This window comes from Vulpes lagopus, chromosome 5 (genome assembly GCF_018345385.1).
Source record: "Vulpes lagopus strain Blue_001 chromosome 5, ASM1834538v1, whole genome shotgun sequence".
NCBI lineage: Eukaryota > Metazoa > Chordata > Mammalia > Carnivora > Canidae > Vulpes > Vulpes lagopus.
This window is the reverse complement of record NC_054828.1, coordinates 38,939,827-38,958,448: the sequence shown is the minus strand read 5'-3', so window position 1 is coordinate 38,958,448 and position 18,622 is coordinate 38,939,827. Positions and strand designations below refer to the sequence as shown.

Below are 18,622 nucleotides of genomic sequence, written 5' to 3'. Positions count from 1 at the left end.
CATCATACTGTAAGTAGCCACACATTTATTTTAAAATTCCAGGCCAAAATTACCTGGTGCCCTTTGTTTTGTTTATTTGTGTTTTACCTCTTTTGACAATAGTCTAATTAATTTAAATATTCCATTCTGGCCATGTATGTTTAAACCAGTACACATTGGCCTTTTTTTTTTTTTTTTTTTTAGCACATTGGCCTTTTCATTAAGACAAGCATTTATTATAAATCCATAATCAAATACTGAATGTTTTCTTAAATTCACTTGAACCACCTACAAAGTTGGAAATAAGTTACAGCTTTTTTTTTTTTTTTTTTTTTTTTTTAAGTTACAGCTTTTTAATGTTACTCAACTAACATTTTAAGTAGGTCAAAAAGATGGCTGTTGCTATTTTTGTTAATTGTTGCTGGCAGTAAAATAACCTCATTGTGTTCTAGAACTCCCACCATTGGTTACAGAAAACTAGTTTCTGGCAGTTGCTGATATAAGCACACTAGATTTTGTCTGCTGTTTGTGTTTCGATGTAAAAGCACTTTGATAAAAATAAAAATTAGTGTTTGAAGTTTTAAGCCACTTGAGCATCCTTCTTGATATGCTGTGTATGGTCATTGCTGCCTACTTTGTAAAGATTGAAAATAGTTTGTCCTTTTTCCAGTTTTCTTCCCTTTAGTTTACAACAGAGAATGAACAAATCAAGGGCAAAAGAAAGAGTAGATTACAGAGTTTAAGTAGTTAATCCTTGTAGTTCTGTTTGTATGAAAGAGAAAGATTACTTATTGCATTACACATAATTTTTAAATGTATGAGCATATCTTAGAGTACTTATTAATTGGATTAGATGCATTTCAAAATACACCAACCTAATTTATCAAATGGCTTTTTCCCCCCTAGTTCTGTAGAAAATGTTCTCAAAACACTCGTGAAAAGCTGCCGACCGTAAGTAGCTTCTCAATTTATAAAACTTCTTTTATTTCTGTGGTATTTCTCCATTCTTAGTATGCTTGGAAGAGGAAATTAAAGGTATAAATCATTTTTAACATTTTAATGTTAGTCACTGGGCACAACATATCATTTCCAACTCTTTAACTGAATTATTCAGATTTCATTTATAAATTGAGAAATTTTTAAGTGGTGTGGGTGTCAGTTACCCATTATAAAGTAAGAATGCCATAATTTATGTGTAATTGTCTTTATTTTAAAGATTTTCCTAGAATATCATTACTCAGATCAAAAATATTTTCCAAAATGAGCATTGTAGGTATTGTATTAAAATGTGAGTAATAAAATAGTATTCAGACATTTTTAAAGTATGTTCTCTTTCAGTAGAACATACAGAAATATTGCATATTCTGATGTTTAAAGATAAATATGGGTTGAATTTAGTTTTAATCAATTCAACTCCATTACATGAACTTGAGACCCCTGGTTGGCTCAATTGGTGGAGCATGAACTCTTGATCTCGAGATGTTGGACGTAGAGCTTAGTGTAAATAAATAACCAGTTCTGTGGACTTGAACTATTATTTACTGGGCTGTTCTAAGATTGCTTATCCTGCTGTGTGTGGATACAGTGAATTTTTTTGAATGGAAATCACTTTTATCATATTCTTATGAGTTAAAGTTATATAAATGGTTTTATAAATCAGATATTTGTTGCTGACCTTTTATACTCTCAATCTCGAGCAAATGTATTTTTAGGATGTAGTTTCCTTTTTAAGATTGAGGCTTAAGATCTAAGCTGAGTCATAAGCCACGTCATTTTGAGCTAGGTAGTGACTTCTTGGCCTGCATTTCCTCACCAGCAATTTGATTATCCTTGGGGTACTTCGTGGTTTTTAGCCTCTTAGGTAATTCATAGAACACCCAAGGCTAACAGTTGACTCTGAAAAATTAGAAGGAGAATTGATGTATGAGATCTTTAAAGGCAGAATATATTCTCTGTTTTTTCTTTTTTCATTCTAAACTGTGGCATAGTGATTTGGCACATAGATGCTTGATGAACTCAAAGGAGTATTGCTAGAAATATAGTTTTACTTTTCATATTAAGGAATGATGTGTGGCTCTAATTAATACAGATGAACAAAGATATAATAGTATTAATAATGTGACACATAGGCCAAACCTACACGTGTATTTGAAAGGGTTTCCTAACTTTTGGCCATGCCCAAATCTGAATTTCTCATTCACTTTTTGTTATTTTAACCTCCCTTAATGAGTATTTGGTAATTATGCATGGGTCCTCTTTCTCCATTTTACCTGTTTTGTGTGTGGATGTACACTTCAGATTTTAATTTTGTGAATATTCTCTACCCTAGAGGCTCCCCTGCCCCTTTCATAGACTTATAGAATGTTAGCACCTGTAAAACCAGACCATCTAGTTTAGTCTACTCTTGTATACAAAAGAGCTCTGTGGTGCAGTGAGAGTAAATGGTTGGTCCATATGTGCCTAGAGGTTCCTGGACTATTGTTCTCTTTCACATTTTACTGATTATCCATTTCTTATAGACTGGATTCTCTGTGACTAGATTTTTTTCCTACTGTATTTTAGGAGTTTTATTAGCTTTATAGCAGTTTTCTAAGTCCTATAGACAAGAAGAAAATTTACGTTTAAATGCTACAAGGTATTTATTTTTAGAGTTGCAAAAATGTACTTAAGTTAACATTTTAAGGGTCTATTGTACCTTAGGAAATTCATTCCCTACCTCCCCCTTTTTTGTTGGTCATGTATTAATGTTGTAGACCTTTTAGCCAATGATCAGATAAATGAAAACCTTCTTTTTTATCAGATACTTTCCAGCAGATGCCACAGCTGAGATGCTAGAAGAATGGCGGCCTTTAATGTGTCCTTTTGATGTAACAATGCAAAAGGCCATCACTTATTTTGAAATATTTCTTCCTACCTCCCTTCCTCCAGAACTTCATCATAAAGGTTTTAAGTAAGTATATACATATCTTGACAAATTATAGAACAGAGCGAGAAGTGGAGATATTTAAGCCAACTAGTAAAGCCATAATAGTAAACAAAAATTTAACTCAACTGTTGTGTTAATTATATTTGAATTGGCTCAGGGGTTTAGCGCCTGCCTTTGGCCCAGGGCACGATCCTGGAGTCCCAGGACCCGGTCCCGCATCGGACTCCTGGCATGGAGCTGCTTATCCCTCTGCCTGTGTCTGTGCCTCTCTCTCTCTCTCTCTCTCTCTCTCTCTCTATATATATATATATATATATATATATATGTCTATCATTAAAAAGAAAAGAAAAGAAAAATGTGTGGAGGGTGAAACATAAGATTGTAAATGAGGAGAAAATAATGCTTGTCTGTCAAGCCAAATACCATGAGGGCTTTACACGGCCCTTTTCTGACTCAATTGGTGGAGCGTGTGATTCTTGATTTTGGGGTTGTGAGTTTGAGCCCCACTTTGGGTGTAGAAATAACTTAAAAGAAAAAAGTGAAGATAGGGACTTTAAGAAATCAAGAGAAAGAATAAAAAGTGCAAAAAGAAGTAGAAAATATCAGTAAATAGACAGTGATAAGAAATGTTAAATTGTGTGGAGTACAGGAAAAGGAAAAGTATTTTGCTAAAACTTGGTCTTATTCATCATTTGTAGTTTTTCTTAGTTTTTTTAATAATTTTTTTCTTTACTCATTCTAGTCTTTGCATTGTTTTTAAGAATTATTTTTTTCTAGATGACTAGGTATATAACAAATCCTAGCATAAGAGATACTTAGGGACACCTCAGGTGGCTCCCTTGGTTAAGCGGCTGACTCTTGACTCAGGTCATGATCTCAGGGTCCTAAGATTGAGCCCGGTGTTGGGCTCCACCCTGGGCATGGAGCCACCTTAAATTTCTCTCTCCCTCTGCCCCTCCTTCCATGCCTTGTGTATGTGTTCTCTCTCTTAAAAAAAAAAAAGAAAGAAAGAAAGAAAGAAAGAAAGAAAGAAAGAAAGAAAGAAAGAAAGAAAGAAAGAAAAGAAAAATATTTAGATTATGCTCTTTAAAAAAAAGATTTATTTGAGAGAGAGTGCATATGAGAGAGCATGAGGAGGGAAGAGCAGAGGGAAAAGAAGAAGCAAATCTGCCCCTTCTGCCCCCCCCATCCCAACTGAGCAACATTTTTATGAAAAAAGAAAAAGGTATGAAAAGAAGACTGGAAGGAAATAGGTATTATTACTCTGTTGTGGGTTCATGCTTATTCCCCAGAACCCCCATATTTTCTGTAGTGAGGTTTTAAATCAGAAATTTTGTACATAGCTATATATTTGTGAAATTTTAGTTATAATTCAGAAATTTTTTTATGGTGTTTTTTTTTTTTTGTTTTTTGGGTTTTTTTTTGTTTTTATTTATTTGAAAGAGAGAGAAAGCATGAACAGGGGGAGGGGTAGAAGGAGAAAGCAGGCTCCCCACTGAGTAGGGAGCCTGATGCAGGGCTCAGTCCCAGGACACTGAGATCATGACCTGAGCCAAAGGCAAATGCTTAACTGACTGAGCCACCCAGGCACCCCTATGATTCAGAAATTCTAAAAACTTTTTATTTTCTTTGACATTCATAAAGATTGCTGAATAATATTCCAACATTTTCTTGCCCTTATAATTCTCTTCTGTTTAATCTGAGATTATTTCCCCCATGATAATTTAATTGTACCTAATAGTTTATAGCTAATTTCTTTTGTCGAACATTTATTATGGTGCTAATTAATGGTATAATTACTAATTGGCTTGGGAAGCCTGGGTGGCTCCGTGCTTGAGCTTCTGCCTTTGGCTCAGGGCATGATTTCAGGATCTGGGATCGAGTCCCACGTAGGGCTCCCTGCATGGAGTTTGCTTCTCCCTCTGCCTGTGTCTCTGCTTCTCTCTCTCTCTTATGAATAAATAAAATCTTTTTTTTTTTTAAGATTTTATTTATTCATGAGAGACACAGAGAGAGAGGCAGAGACACAGGCAGAGGGAGAAGCAGGCTCCATGCAGGGAGCCTGACATGGGAATCCATCCTGGGTCTCCAGGATCAGGCCCTGGGCTGAAGGCGGTGCTAAACCGTTGAGCCACCTGGGCTGCCATAAATAAAATCTTAAGAAAAGAAAAAACTAATTGGCTTAAGGAAAGAATATAAGGGAGAATTGCAAGAACAGGTAGTAATAGGAAAATATGAGAGGAGAAAGGGAGAAGGAGACACTTGTCAACAGTATCAGATGGGGGTGGATAGTAATTATTTAACAATGAAGTAAATGTTTTGTTTTTTTTTTTTTAGATTTTATTTATTTATTTATTTTTATTTTTTATTTATTTTTTTAATTAATTTTTATTGGTGTTCAATTTATCAACATACAGAGAAACACCCAGTGCTCATCCCGTCAAGTGTCCGCCTCAGTGCCCGTCACCCATTCCCCTCTACCCCCCCACCCTCCTCCCCTTCTACCACCCCTAGTTCGTTCCCCAGAGTTAGGAGTCTTTATGTTCTGTCTCCCTTCCTGATATTTCCCAACATTTCTTTTCCCTTCCTTTATATTCCCTTTCACTATTTTTTATATTCCCCAAATGAATGAGAACATAAACTGTTTGTCCTTCTCCAATTGACTTATTTCACTCAGCATAATACCCTCCAGTTCCATCCACGTTGAAGCAAATGGTGGGTATTTGTTGTTTCTAATTGCTGAGTAATATTCCATTGTATACATAAACCACATCTTCTTTATCCATTCATTCATCTTTCGATGGACACCGAGGCTCCTTCCACAGTTTGGCTATTGTGGACATTGCTGCTAGAAACATCGGGGTGCAGGTGTCCCGGCGTTTCATTGCATCTGAATCTTTGGGGTAAATCCCCAACAGTGCAATTGCTGGGTCGTAGGGCAGGTTTATTTTTAACTCTTTTTTTTTTTTTTTTTAAATTTATGATAGTCATACAGAGAGAGAGAGAGGCAGAGACATAGGCAAAGGGAGAAGCAGGCTCCATGCACCGGGAGCCCGACGTGGGATTCGATCCCGGGTCTCCAGGATCGTGCCCTGGGCCAAAGGCAGGTGCCAAACCGCTGCGCCACCCAGGGATCCCTAAGATTTTATTTATTCATTAGAGACAGAGAGAGGCAGAGACATCGGCAGAGGGATAAGCAGTCTCCCTGCAGGGAGCCTGATGCAGGCAGGGCTAAATCCCAGGACCCTAGGTTCACGACCTGAGACAAAGACAGACTCAACCACTGAGTCACCCTGGTGCCCCGAGGTGTTTTTTTGTTTGTTTGTTTGTTTTTTTAATGATACAAAAAAATTTTTTTTTTATTTGAGTGTGCTTGCAAGCACGAGCCAGGGAAGGGGCAGAGAATCCTCAAGTGATCTCCCCACAGAACATGAGTCTGATGCCTCCATCCCAGGACCCTAACTAAGATCATGACCTGCACATAAACTAAGAGTAAGAGTCAGGTGCTTAACCAACTGAGTGACCCCGGCACCCCTACCAATGAAGTAGAGGTTTGATGAGATGACTCTCTTGGCATAAATATATCACAAGAGGAATATTCAGACAACAGTAGTTATTAGTTCCATTAAATTTATAACATTCAGTATTATTTTTTCTAGGGTGTGTAGTTATCAGTAAGAATAATAGATTAGAAAATTCAAAGGATACCTGGCTTTGAACCATTTTCTATAAATCACTTGCTATTCATAACATTTTTCTTCTTCAGACTTTGGTTTGATGAATTAATTGGCCTTTGGGTTTCAGTGCAAAATCTCCCACAGTGGGAGGGGGTGAGTATTCTGTTTTTTCCTCCTTTGCTATCAGGTCATTTGATAAATCTTACCAGTTCCTTAGAATTGACTATTAACAATGTTGTAATTTTTTTTTTCTGTTTGCTGTTTCTAACCGAATAGATACTTCTTTTGGTTTTATCAATATCTAGAGGCATATACATGTATTATAAAATGCATGAAATGTAAGGCTGTTGTTTGTTTCCTTTTGTATTACCTTCACTAGCATGTTGCTATACACATAGTGGATGTTTTCTGTATGCTTATTAGATTAAAATTTCTCCTTCTATTTGCATTGTGGATGATGCTTTGTCATTTCCCTTTTAATAAGCATTTCATCTGCAGTTGATTTTAAATGGGTGACAAGAATTAGAACTTAAATTTGGAGATTATTAGAAAATGAGTCATAAACCGTATATTAAGCTGTGCTAATGATAACAGCTGGGAACAATAAATAGATGTGACTGTGACACTTAATAACAACAGGTGTATTTCCTTAACTTTCTTTTTTGTTTACTTTCAGCAACTAGTAAATCTCTTTGCTCGATTGGCTACCGATAATATAGGGTACATAGATTGGGATCCATATGTACCAAAGGTAATTAAGAACTTTGAACATACAACATATACAACATACAGTACAGTAGCATTCATAGCACTTTTTGTGTCTTTAAGAAGTGTGTTTTGTATGTTGATTCATAAAATATTTGTTGACCACTAGTAAAAAGATAAAATTTACCAGGGTAGATCATTTATTTTCAAAAACTAATTGTAGTTTTTGATTATACCAAGGTATCATAAATGTGTGATTTTTATCTTGCCTGTGTAGGACATGAAATAGAAGTTTCAAAGTGAGTAATTTAGGAAGTACTAAGTATATTATTCAGGGTGTCTTACATTCATACCTCCTGACAAATTTTGTGTATTGTTTTTGATTGCTATTCTAGAGTGTTCTTCACTTTTTAGATCACATTTCCTAGAGTAAATACAGCTATAAGTGTCTCTGGGTACAGTGTTCTTAACATCATTTAATATCTTCCATATTGTTTCACCTCCAGTAGGTTGAGGAGGGCTGACATGAGGCATCCAGTGATTCTGATGCACAGTGACAGTAGAGCAGGGCTGGGGAGCAGCAGATGAATATTCTATTTACCTTTGCTTATACTCTCCAGTATAGGAGGAAAAGTGATTTTCTCCCACTGTTGGGCTCCCTATTACTAATGACAGATTTTAAATATAAATTTAATTGTATTAAAATGCAATTATTAAATGACAGATTAAAATGCAAATACCTAGGGAAAAAAATCAAATAAATGTTAGAATTTTGAAAAGGATTCTAGGTATTTGCATTTTGTACATTCTTGACATGGAATGAAAGCATAAGAAAAATAATTTTATATGCAGAGAGATGGAAAGGAGCCAAAATACTTCATGTTTAACTGTACTTGTCTATATTTTGCGTTTTTATGTGTAACTATATCTCATTTGATTATTTATGGGTACATGGATACAGCTGCTTCTTATCCACAGCCCTGTGACCTCAGTGTCATTTAAAAGAAAGTAAATAGGGGCTCCTGGCTGGCTTAATCATCAGAGCATGCAGCTCTTGATATCGGAGTCCTGAGTTCAAGCCTCATGTTGAATGTAGATATTATTTCAATAAACTTTTAAAGAATGAAGTAAAATATAACACTTCAGTTATTTAAGGAGTTACCTGATACATATAAATATTTACTCTTTATTTCTTTTTTCTTTTAAAGATATTTACAAGAATTCTGAGAAGCTTGAACCTCCCAGTGGGAAGCAGTCAAGTGTTAGTCCCAAGATTTTTAACAAATGCTTATGATATAGGACATGCTGTGATATGGATCACCGCTATGATGGTTTGTAACACATTAGTTCATCTAATTTTGTATTAACTGTACAAAAATTCTGTATAATCACATAATGGCTATGTTACTGTCTTAGTTGGTCATTGGATTCTTGGATATTTTCTGATGTTGTATGCTAATGCTAACCAGACCCAGAATGTAGAAAAATGCACCATTTGTAAATCTCTCTAGCCAGTGATTCTTAATAATGAAGTCAAAGATTAAAGAGATTTAGAATGTCTGACAGCCCTACTGATCAAGAACCAGACTCAAAAATGTAAGGTCAAATTGAAAATGATAAATCTGTGATTAGTACTCAGGATTTTACATACGCTCAGTACGAATGCATTCAGTGTCGAAGATTACACTGACACAGAGCTTACTATACAAAGGAAATTATCTTGGTAAAGGGAGAAATATGGAGGATTACTTTACTGACATCCTTGAAGGAAAGGAAAAATATATCCACATGCTTGGATTTCAGTGTCATCTTGCAAATAAGGATATTAGAATAATTTTATACTCTAATTTTCTGGATTATCATTTATATTGCTTCTACTGCTGTCTCTTTTTAAAATTATTCTGTATTTGATATATTCACAGATTATGTTGTTTGGTTGGTCGTTTTTGTGGAAAAGGCAGGATGGTTGTGAGAAGTTTGGCTATTAAATTTTATTTTTAGATTTAAAAAAAATTCATTCTCCCCATTTTTGCTATTTCATTATTAAATATGGAAAAATCACATTTTCTTTCTAATACTCCATAAGAGCAAAAACATTTAGATGTTGACTATCATACGTCAGCAGTGAGTTGAAATGCCATAGAATTATATCGTGATGACTATCAGCTTTAATGTTGCTATTCTGTTTTTCCCACTGACAGTTTTGTATTAAATATGAATGTTGAGTATAATAAATCAAAAATGTTAATTATTATGTTACACTATTAATATTTTTGTTGGGTTTTTTTGCAATGGAATTATGATGATCTTTTTAGTAGTTGACCTATTATCATTTGGGAACGTGTACATGGATTTCCTTTCAGCAGGAAGAAATGTTCCTAATGCAACTCAACAGTCTGCCTTAGGTCTATGCCCTTTTTGAAAGATCATCTTGAGAGAGGGAAGGTGGGGATCCTTGGGTGTTGCTCAGTGGTTTAGCACCTGCCTTTGGCCCAGGGCATGATCCTGGAGTCCCAAGACCAAGTCCCATGTCAGGTTCCCTGCATGGAGCCTGTTTCTCCCTCTGCCTGTGTCTCTGCCTCCCTCTCTCTGTGTCTCACATGAATAAATAAATAAAATCTTTAAAAGAGAGAGAGAGAGAGAGAGAAGGTCTTAAAACCAAATTATAGAGGCACTTGAGTGGCTTAGTCACTTAAATGTCTGCCTTTGACTCAGGTCATGATCTCAGGGTCCTGAGATTGAACCCTGCGTCAGGCTCCCTGCGTGTGTTCTCACTTTTCTCGGTCTCTTAAATAAATAAATAAAATTTTAAAAAATAAATTAAAACCAAATTGTAGTTCTTTATTTCTAGGGCTGTCAAACTTGGTAAGATGCAAGCTGACTTTTTTCCTCATTTTTTCCCCCATATTGTTGTTTGGTGTATTTGTTTTGGTAATAGATTAAGAAAAAAATATTTTTCTTTTGAATCAAAATGTGGATGTGGTCAAATATAACAGATTTACTCATTTGAAACATTTAGGAATAATAGAATGTTTGAATGCATTTGTGTAAATATCACTTCTTCATTTCCTGCAATAAGAAATTGACTTCTTGGGGATGCCTGGGTGGCTCAGCGGTTTAGCGTCTGCCTTTGGCTCAGGGCGTGATCCTGGAATCCCGAGATTAAGTCCTGCTTTGGACTCTTTGCAAGGAGCCTGCTTCTCTTCCCTCTTCCTATGACTCTGCCTCTCTCTGTGTCTCTCATGAATAAATAAATAAAATCTTAAAAAAAAAAAAAAGAAATTGACTTCTTGAATCCTTTAAGGAATGCTTTTTATGCCTGGTGTTACCACTCTTGTTTTTTTTAAGAGAAGTCTTAGTGACAAAAGTTATTTCACTGCAGAAGAGTAAAATAATGCTGATACCCAAAATTGAAAAAGATCTTTCAGTGATCTAATTTGGTTTCAGTAAGTTGCCCGTATTTTTAGTAGAGTGTTTTGCATAGAAGATTGTAGGAAGTTCACTGGGGAATGTTTTTGACTCTTACATAGAGGTAGAATTGGTTTTTGTCAGCAAAATGGATGTGTACCATGTTAGAAAGGTATATATAAGCTTGGGCCTGTCAGTCCTTTCAGTTTTCCAGTGTACTGTGGTTACTAATATTTTTGTTCTTTTATTTGAATAGGGTGGACCAAGTAAGCTAGTGCAAAAACACTTGGCTGGTTTATTTAACAGCATCACGTCTTTTTATCATCCCTCAAATAATGGGCGCTGGCTGGTGAGTGTGTTCATTTTTCATTGTAGGGTTTGGAATTTTTTAAAGATATGGTCACACAGTTTACATTGCTCTATTGTGTAAAACCTGTAATACATTTTCTGTCTTTCATATAAATGTTGGCTCTATATAGGTGATTAAGATCAAATTAAGTTACCATGTTCATAGAACGTAAAAATAAATGAAGATAATACTGGTCTAGTAACTGATGACAAAATGTCACATTCTGGCAAAAGGAATGTCAGTTGTGGGTTTTGTTTGTTTTGGGTCTTTTTTTTTCCCATAATGCCTGGTTAAAATGGTTTCTCATGTAATAGAAGATTCATCTAGTGTGAAAAATTAAAATTGACATCTGAAACACATTTTTATCATCAATAATTAATTGATAATAGCATTTTATTCTATCTAGTTATGCCATGCAGGTCTTTGTAATAGATTGTAAGAGCTGCTATTTTAAGAATCTTTATCTGGAGGGTAGAAAAGAACCATAAATATCTGTATGGGAAATAGAACCTACCTTGGACTTTCTGCTTCTGTATTCCCAGAACAAGTTAATGAAACTACTTCAGCGGTTGCCAAACAGTGTTGTTAGAAGATTACATCGTGAAAGATACAAGAAGCCTTCTTGGTTAACTCCTGTGCCTGATAGCCATAAGCTTACTGATCAAGATGTTACAGACTTTGTACGATGCATTATTCAACCTGTCCTCTTGGCTATGTTTAGCAAAACTGGTAGTTTAGAAGCGGCCCAGGCTCTGCAGAATCTTGCACTCATGAGACCTGAGTTAGTAATACCCCCTGTACTTGAAAGGTAAGCGTAGCTTTACATGTTTGGTTGAAGCCTCAGCTGTGGCTACAGCTGTTCTGGTTATGTCTTCCCTCTATTATTCTTTTCTGCTTGGCTTTCCTTTGTGGCTTCTGTTTTGCTTTCTCAGTGCTTATTCCTGTTCCTTTAGGGGAAGCAAGGCATTTTAACCTAATGATTGGTAACTTGATAAAGGTTTACTAGAGAAAAAATATCGATGCGGAATGGATAAAGTATTTTTGGATTATTGGCACATTTTTGCTCATAAATTAAAGGGCGACTAACAGGCTCAGTTGGTGAAGAATGTGACTCTTGATCTCGGGGTTGTGAGTTTGAGCCCCTTGTTGAATGTAAAGATTACTTAAAAATAAGATCTTTAAAAAAAATTAATAAACTAATTAATTAAGCCCTGGCTTATTTTACATCAGTGTGTGTCACTAAGTACTGAAAAGTGTTTTTGGATTTCTTTTATTTCTTTGAATCAATCAATGATACAGAAAAAAAAATTGACTGTCTTGATTATTTTCATATACTGTATAATTTTATGTGTATTATTTCCACAGTGTGGATTTTTTTGCATTCATTTTGTTTCATATGTTAAAATAGTAAAAATAGTTTTCCCTTTGCCTAATTACTGTCACAGTATAGGCCTTCTGTGCTTATATAATATTACTTAAGCTTTATTTTAATTCCTCTGCTGCCTGGACTTGAGCTTTATGATTTCTCTTTTAATGTCTTCCTCAAAAATGGAAGAATATTAGTTTCTCAGGCCCAGTAGAGTCTAACAGTTTGAGCTCCATAACTAAGGGTCCAAGATCCTTAGTGACAGGAAGCAAGTGACAGCCTGTTTTCTGACTTATAATTGAAATAGAATTGGGCACATTTGCTTAGAGTCAGATATTGTGTTAAAGATCTTGACCAAAGTGGGGCTCCATTATTTATAAATTTGAGTTGCCAAGCTCTGCTAGCACATAGAACTTAGTTAGGAAATGGGATGGGAAAGTTAGGCTGTTGCTACTGTCTCAACGTTCCCCCAGTGTCCTTTGCTCTTTGGCTTCCATGTGGTAGCAGCAGCTCACAGTTCAGTGGCAGGTCCCTTGATGTTTCTTGTTAGGAGAGACTTGCCTCTGTGGAGGGACTTCAGCTACTTGCATAATTAAAATTTCCAAGATTGTAGTGTTTGGGTTATTTCCTGGCTTTCCCTTCTTTTGCCTTATTTTATGTTTTCCAGCTGATGAATTACGAATAGAGAGATACATATTTTAGTAGAAGGAATAAAGCTTACAAATACAAGTAAATGATGAATTGCTGAACTCTATCTCTGAAACTAATAATACATTATATGTTAACTAATTGAATTTAAAATAAAATTCAAAAAATAAATACAAGTAAAATTATTCATTTTTTTTAAGTTTTCAATTTTTGGACAGATTAATAACATATTGAGTGATATATGCTTGGACAGAGAAATATTCTTAAAGGTTTTTCTTTTAGAAGAGCAAAAGTCCTTTGTGGTGCCAGGTTGGCTCAGTTTGTTAAAAGTCCAACTCAGGTCATGATCTCAGGATCATGAGATCAAAGCCCTGCCTTGGGCTTCGAGCTTGGTTGGGGAGCCTGCTTAGGATATTTTCTCTCTCTCTCTCTCTCTCTCTTACTCTCTCTCTCTCTCTCTTTCTGTCTCTGTCTCTCTCTCAGAGTACCTAGGTGGCTCAATGGTTAAGTGTCTCAGGTTGTGATCCTCGGGTCCATATCAAGTCCCACGTCAGGCTTCCTCTGCCTATGTCTCTGCCTTTCTCGGTATTTCTCATGAATAAATAAATAAAATCTTTTTTAAAAAATTCTTTCTCTCTCTCCCCCCACCCCCCTCTCTCTCCTTCTCCCTCCCTCCCCCTTCGCTGTGCGTGCACTCACACTCATTTGCACTCGCTCACTCTCAAAAGCAAAAGTCCTTTAAAAAGTAAAAAGGTAGAAAATAAATTTTAGGTACTGACTTTTATATTTCCTAAGGACAGCCTCTATTAAAGAGCTGGGTTGCTTTCTTCATCTTCTAAAGCATAGGCTTGGTTATTTTTTTACTCTGATTATAATTGCTTTTTTTTCTACTTATAATGAAATTTCCCTTATTTACTTTTTCTGCATAAAAGAAATGTAAAATTACTGCATTTTAGATTCCCCTACCCACCCCACGTGCAACAGGATAGATTCTTAGAAAACATATCACTGTATCAAAGAGTGAATGTTCTTGGCTTGTATTTTACTTGTTGATCAAAGGTTGTATTTGTATTATTCTCCCTCGTTTATTCACTCTAATTTCAGTTATCTCCTCATATGTTTTTAGAGCTGATTTCCAATTTAATACACCCGTCTTATTAAAGGTATAAAATGGGAGAAATGTCATCATTTTAGTAAAGATTGTTTTTTAAATAAAAGGATGAATAGGGTAGTTTTGACTTGTTCCTAAATTCTAATAATCACTGATTATTAGATTAGATTCAGTCCTATTGGAATGTTGAAGTGGATTCAGATGGCTGAAATTAATGCAAAGTCTGCCAGCTTATGTTCTTTTTCACTGTGGAATTTGTGTAGAGAAAGGTGGTGAGGTGGCAGGAGGTTGGGGAAACATGTACCTTTCCTTTATGTGTGTGATTCTGTTAAATTTGAGAGCAGATATTTACTCAAAATATTCTACTAGCTACCAGCCATATGGCCAACATGCAGTTTATGAGTTTGGTAGATTTAATGTATTGTGCATGTTTACCTGTGATGAAACTTTTTTTTTTTAATTCTGTTTTCACACTGTAGAACGTATCCTGCACTAGAGACTTTAACAGAACCTCACCAGCTCACAGCTACTTTAAGTTGTGTAATTGGAGTAGCCCGCAGTTTGGTATCAGGGGGCAAATGGTTTCCTGAAGGTCCAACACACATGCTACCTCTGTTGATGAGAGCATTGCCTGGGGTGGATCCAAATGACTTTAGTAAATGCATGGTAAGCATATTTATTATTCTGTTTTATGTCTGAGTTCTAATTGTGTGAATAGACATCTTTTTAAGTTTCGTTCAGATATTCTTTAGAACATAGGTCAGTGTAAAATTTGTTAATGGTAAAAGGGTTATATCTGTAGATGCCCAAGTTTAGATCTGCGGATGGCTGGTTGACCCATATGTCATCCTTTATAAGTAATTTGCCATAACCTGCATACATTGAGTAGTCATAAGATATTTTTAAGGCTCATTGTATATTTACTATTTTCCTTGAGCAGAGACATTGAAAATCTTAGTATATGATCATTTGGACTTTCCTCCATCTACACTGGTGACAGGGAGCATGATAAAAGCTGCTAGTTGCAAAATGTCAGGTCCTGTTTTATACACGTCTCCTTAAAATGTTGCTCACCCTCCCACTTTTCCCAATCTCTAACTTTTGCTTCAGCATTTTCTATTTATCATCAGGTAAAGTTGCATTTTTAGGTGGGGGGCAAAGTAACTTTTCATTGACAAAAGGTTGGAGAACATTGTGCTTAAACCTAGTAAATGACTATGAAGATAAATATTTAGTATAATTTCATTACTAAAGTAATAGCTACTCAACTGTGAGGAGCCTTAAAATGTTCAGTTCTAAGTGAAAAATTTCCAGAAAAACTATTGTGGGATTTCCCTCAAGATAATTTATTTGGGTATTTTATTGTACCTCTTGGTATACTTGTATTTTTGAACTATAATTACATAATTAATGTTAATTTTTTACATCTTCCCACAGATCACATTCCAGTTTATAGCAACATTTTCCACTCTGGTGCCTTTAGTAGATTGTTCATCTGTACTACAAGAAAGAAATGACCTCACAGAAGTAAGAATGCTTTCTGCTTTAAAGCTAATTGATTAACTGGATTATAACTCTTACTGTAAATTCATAGTCATATTTGACAGTTTAAATACTAGTACTTTAAAATTACTATTTTGTGACTAAAATGATCTATATGGAGGACCAGGTCTTTGGTAAGATAGTCTAGGAGATACCCACCAAAGGGCATAGGTCAAAAATAGGTTATTTTTGTAAACAACTGATATCTAGAGATGTATTTCCATTTTTTGTCACTTTTAATTTTTTGATAAGCAGAGATTGTGTTGGGGTTTTTTTTGTTTGTTTGGTTGTTTTTTTTAGCTTAGGAGAATTTGCTGAGGGGATTGACATCTGATAAACAGACATTTTCTTCATTATTGACTGGTTCTCTTAGAACTGTGTTCTTTATTGGAAGCATGTTTCTGCTTGACATTTGGATGTTCACAGTAGTAGGAGAGAATCCTGTGTACATATTACCAGAAGCTTGAAAACTAGTTGATAAAGATGGCTGTTTGACTTCTGTTTTGGACCCTTATAAAATATGTTAATTACTTCTTATTTTGGTTCCAGAAAGTAGTAGATTGAGTTACCCCAAAATGATAAGCGGCCATGGTACTATTTCTCACTATTGTCAGTATATTAATGTAGCATAAAATCTACTTTGTGGGCCATAATTGAGTTTTAGTAGTTCCAAGAAAAATTCAAAGGCTATTTTAAATTTTTCTCCGCATTGAAATATCACAGGTAGAACGAGAACTTTGTTCAGCCACAGCTGAATTTGAGGATTTCGTCTTACAATTTATGGATAGGTGAGTATGTTCTCCAGACCCGCCCTTTATTAGACATTCAAAGAGATGACTATCTGTTATCTCTACTTGCAACCTGTCCATAACCACTGTCTGGGACCGAACATCTGAAGTTTCAAGAGGACAACTGATAGTGAGCCATGCACAAATTGAATAGTTACCATTTGAATAGGCATGACAGGGATCCCTGGGTGGCGCAGCGGTTTGGCGCCTGCCTTTGGCCCAGGGCGCGATTCTGGAGACCCGGGATCGAATCCCACATCAGGCTCCCGGTGCATGGAGCCTGCTTCACCCTCTGCCTATGTCTCTGCCTCTCTCTCTCTCTCTGTAGACTATCATAAATAAAAAAAAAAAAAAAAAAAAAAAAAAAAGAATAGGCATGACAATGGAGACTTACATAATCATCATTGAATACATTAAGCTAGTTTGTAGTTGCTAAACTTACACTTTTTTTGGATTATTTAGATGTTTTGGACTTATAGAAAGTAGCACATTGGAGCAAACAAGAGAAGAGACGGAAACTGAGAAAATGACTCACTTGGAGAGTTTGGTTGAATTAGGTCTGTCTTCTACGTTTAGTACAATCCTCACACAATGTTCCAAAGAAATATTTATGGTAAGAGTCCCGTTGCTGCAAAAATTAAATTCCTGTCTTGTTTTTTTTTGTTGTTTTAAAAATTGAACTTTAATTTACACTAGGTATTATACCATTTATCCTTTGTTTCATACTAAAATGTGAATTGGTTTTCATTATACTCGCAAATTTCATATTTGCAAATCCATTTGCTTGCTAAAATTTATTTGTAATTCCCAAATCAGTACTCACAGTGCTCTTGTGAAGATGTGTAAATGTGGCAAAAAATGTGAGTTGTGCATGTTTCCGACTGAGGTTACACGCTCTGCCTTGTTTCAGCTCTAAAGAAAACACACTCTTGTGTCTATTTACTGCCAGGTTTTCCACATGGTATGCTTTTTGTTGAGATTTTGCTGTTGAAAATGGCCCACAAGAGTAGTGCCACAGTACTGTTTAGTGTCTTAAGTATAAGAAAACTGTGATGTGCCTCCCAGAAAATAACACGTTGTAGATAATCTTTGTTCAGGCATGAGTTATAGTGCTCTTGGCTGAGTTCAGTGTTACTGAATCAACAATATATATTAAATACATAAAAAACAAATTCATATAATTTAATCAGTTCATGATAATGGAAGCAGAGACTTGTAATAACTTAATCCTGTATTTCCCCTAGGAAGAGTGATTCCATATTTGCTAATTCAGTGCTCACTAGCAACTTTATTGGTAGATGTCTCTTACATACAGTGTAGTCTTAAGACCAGACTTTACTTCCATTTCTGTTTCTTCTCCCTTCATCTGAGATTATGACTATTCAGTATGTTGATCCTGATTAAAAGCTAAATTCCTTTACAGCTGCATGAAATATTTTCTGAGATTATGTTAATATAAAGAAATGAACATAAATAATCTTCTTTAGCCAAAATCTTTTGAAAGGAGCTATGGATTAATTGATCCTGAAAATTATAAAAGTCTAGAGCTCATTCTTTCATTTAGCAATTAAGTTGAAATTCTGTGACATGATTGTAAAATTAGACTGCTTCAGATATTTTAGAGTAGAGGTAAATGTTTATAGTTTGTAGTTGTCAGAATGACAAAGTCTAAACATCAGGTAATCCCAAAACTTCCCCTTTGTTATATTGGATTAACCAACAAGATAATTTGCATTTGCTTCTAGCAGCTGCAGTTTTGTGTTTAATGTTTCTGTAGCAAATAAAATCTTGTGCCTAAAATGCTTTGTTCACATTAGGTCTTGTGTAAAGATTATTCATAGATCTTGATGTAGCCAATAATAAGCAAATCTTTATAAAATTTAAATGGTTAGGAATTTCCTACTTGTTTGTTTTTATAGTTTGAGTCTCATTTTCTTCTGTGTTTCAGAAGGTGTTTAAGGTTCTTAAAAATACTGATAAGGCATTTACATTTCTTACATATCTTAACAGGTGGCCCTTCAGAAGGTTTTTAATTTTTCTATTTCACATATATTTGAAACAAGAGTAGCAGGCCGCATGGTGGCAGACATGTGCCGTGCTGCTGTAAAGGTGAGTTTGGTTTT

General features: G+C 35.3%; 1 protein-coding gene across 1 annotated transcript in view; it reads left to right on the top strand.

Moving 5' to 3' along the window:
- Positions 1–18,622, top strand: part of PSME4 (proteasome activator subunit 4) — a 107,433-nt gene that overhangs the window by 34,005 nt on the left and 54,806 nt on the right. Inside the window, exons 4-15 of the mRNA XM_041755079.1 lie at positions 886–930; positions 2,780–2,929; positions 6,672–6,735; positions 7,259–7,333; positions 8,496–8,618; positions 10,952–11,044; positions 11,587–11,852; positions 14,649–14,835; positions 15,607–15,696; positions 16,435–16,499; positions 16,962–17,112; positions 18,510–18,608. Of these exons, the coding sequence (XP_041611013.1) occupies positions 886–930; positions 2,780–2,929; positions 6,672–6,735; positions 7,259–7,333; positions 8,496–8,618; positions 10,952–11,044; positions 11,587–11,852; positions 14,649–14,835; positions 15,607–15,696; positions 16,435–16,499; positions 16,962–17,112; positions 18,510–18,608 (1,408 nt within the window). The remainder of the gene's footprint in view (positions 1–885; positions 931–2,779; positions 2,930–6,671; positions 6,736–7,258; positions 7,334–8,495; positions 8,619–10,951; positions 11,045–11,586; positions 11,853–14,648; positions 14,836–15,606; positions 15,697–16,434; positions 16,500–16,961; positions 17,113–18,509; positions 18,609–18,622) is intronic.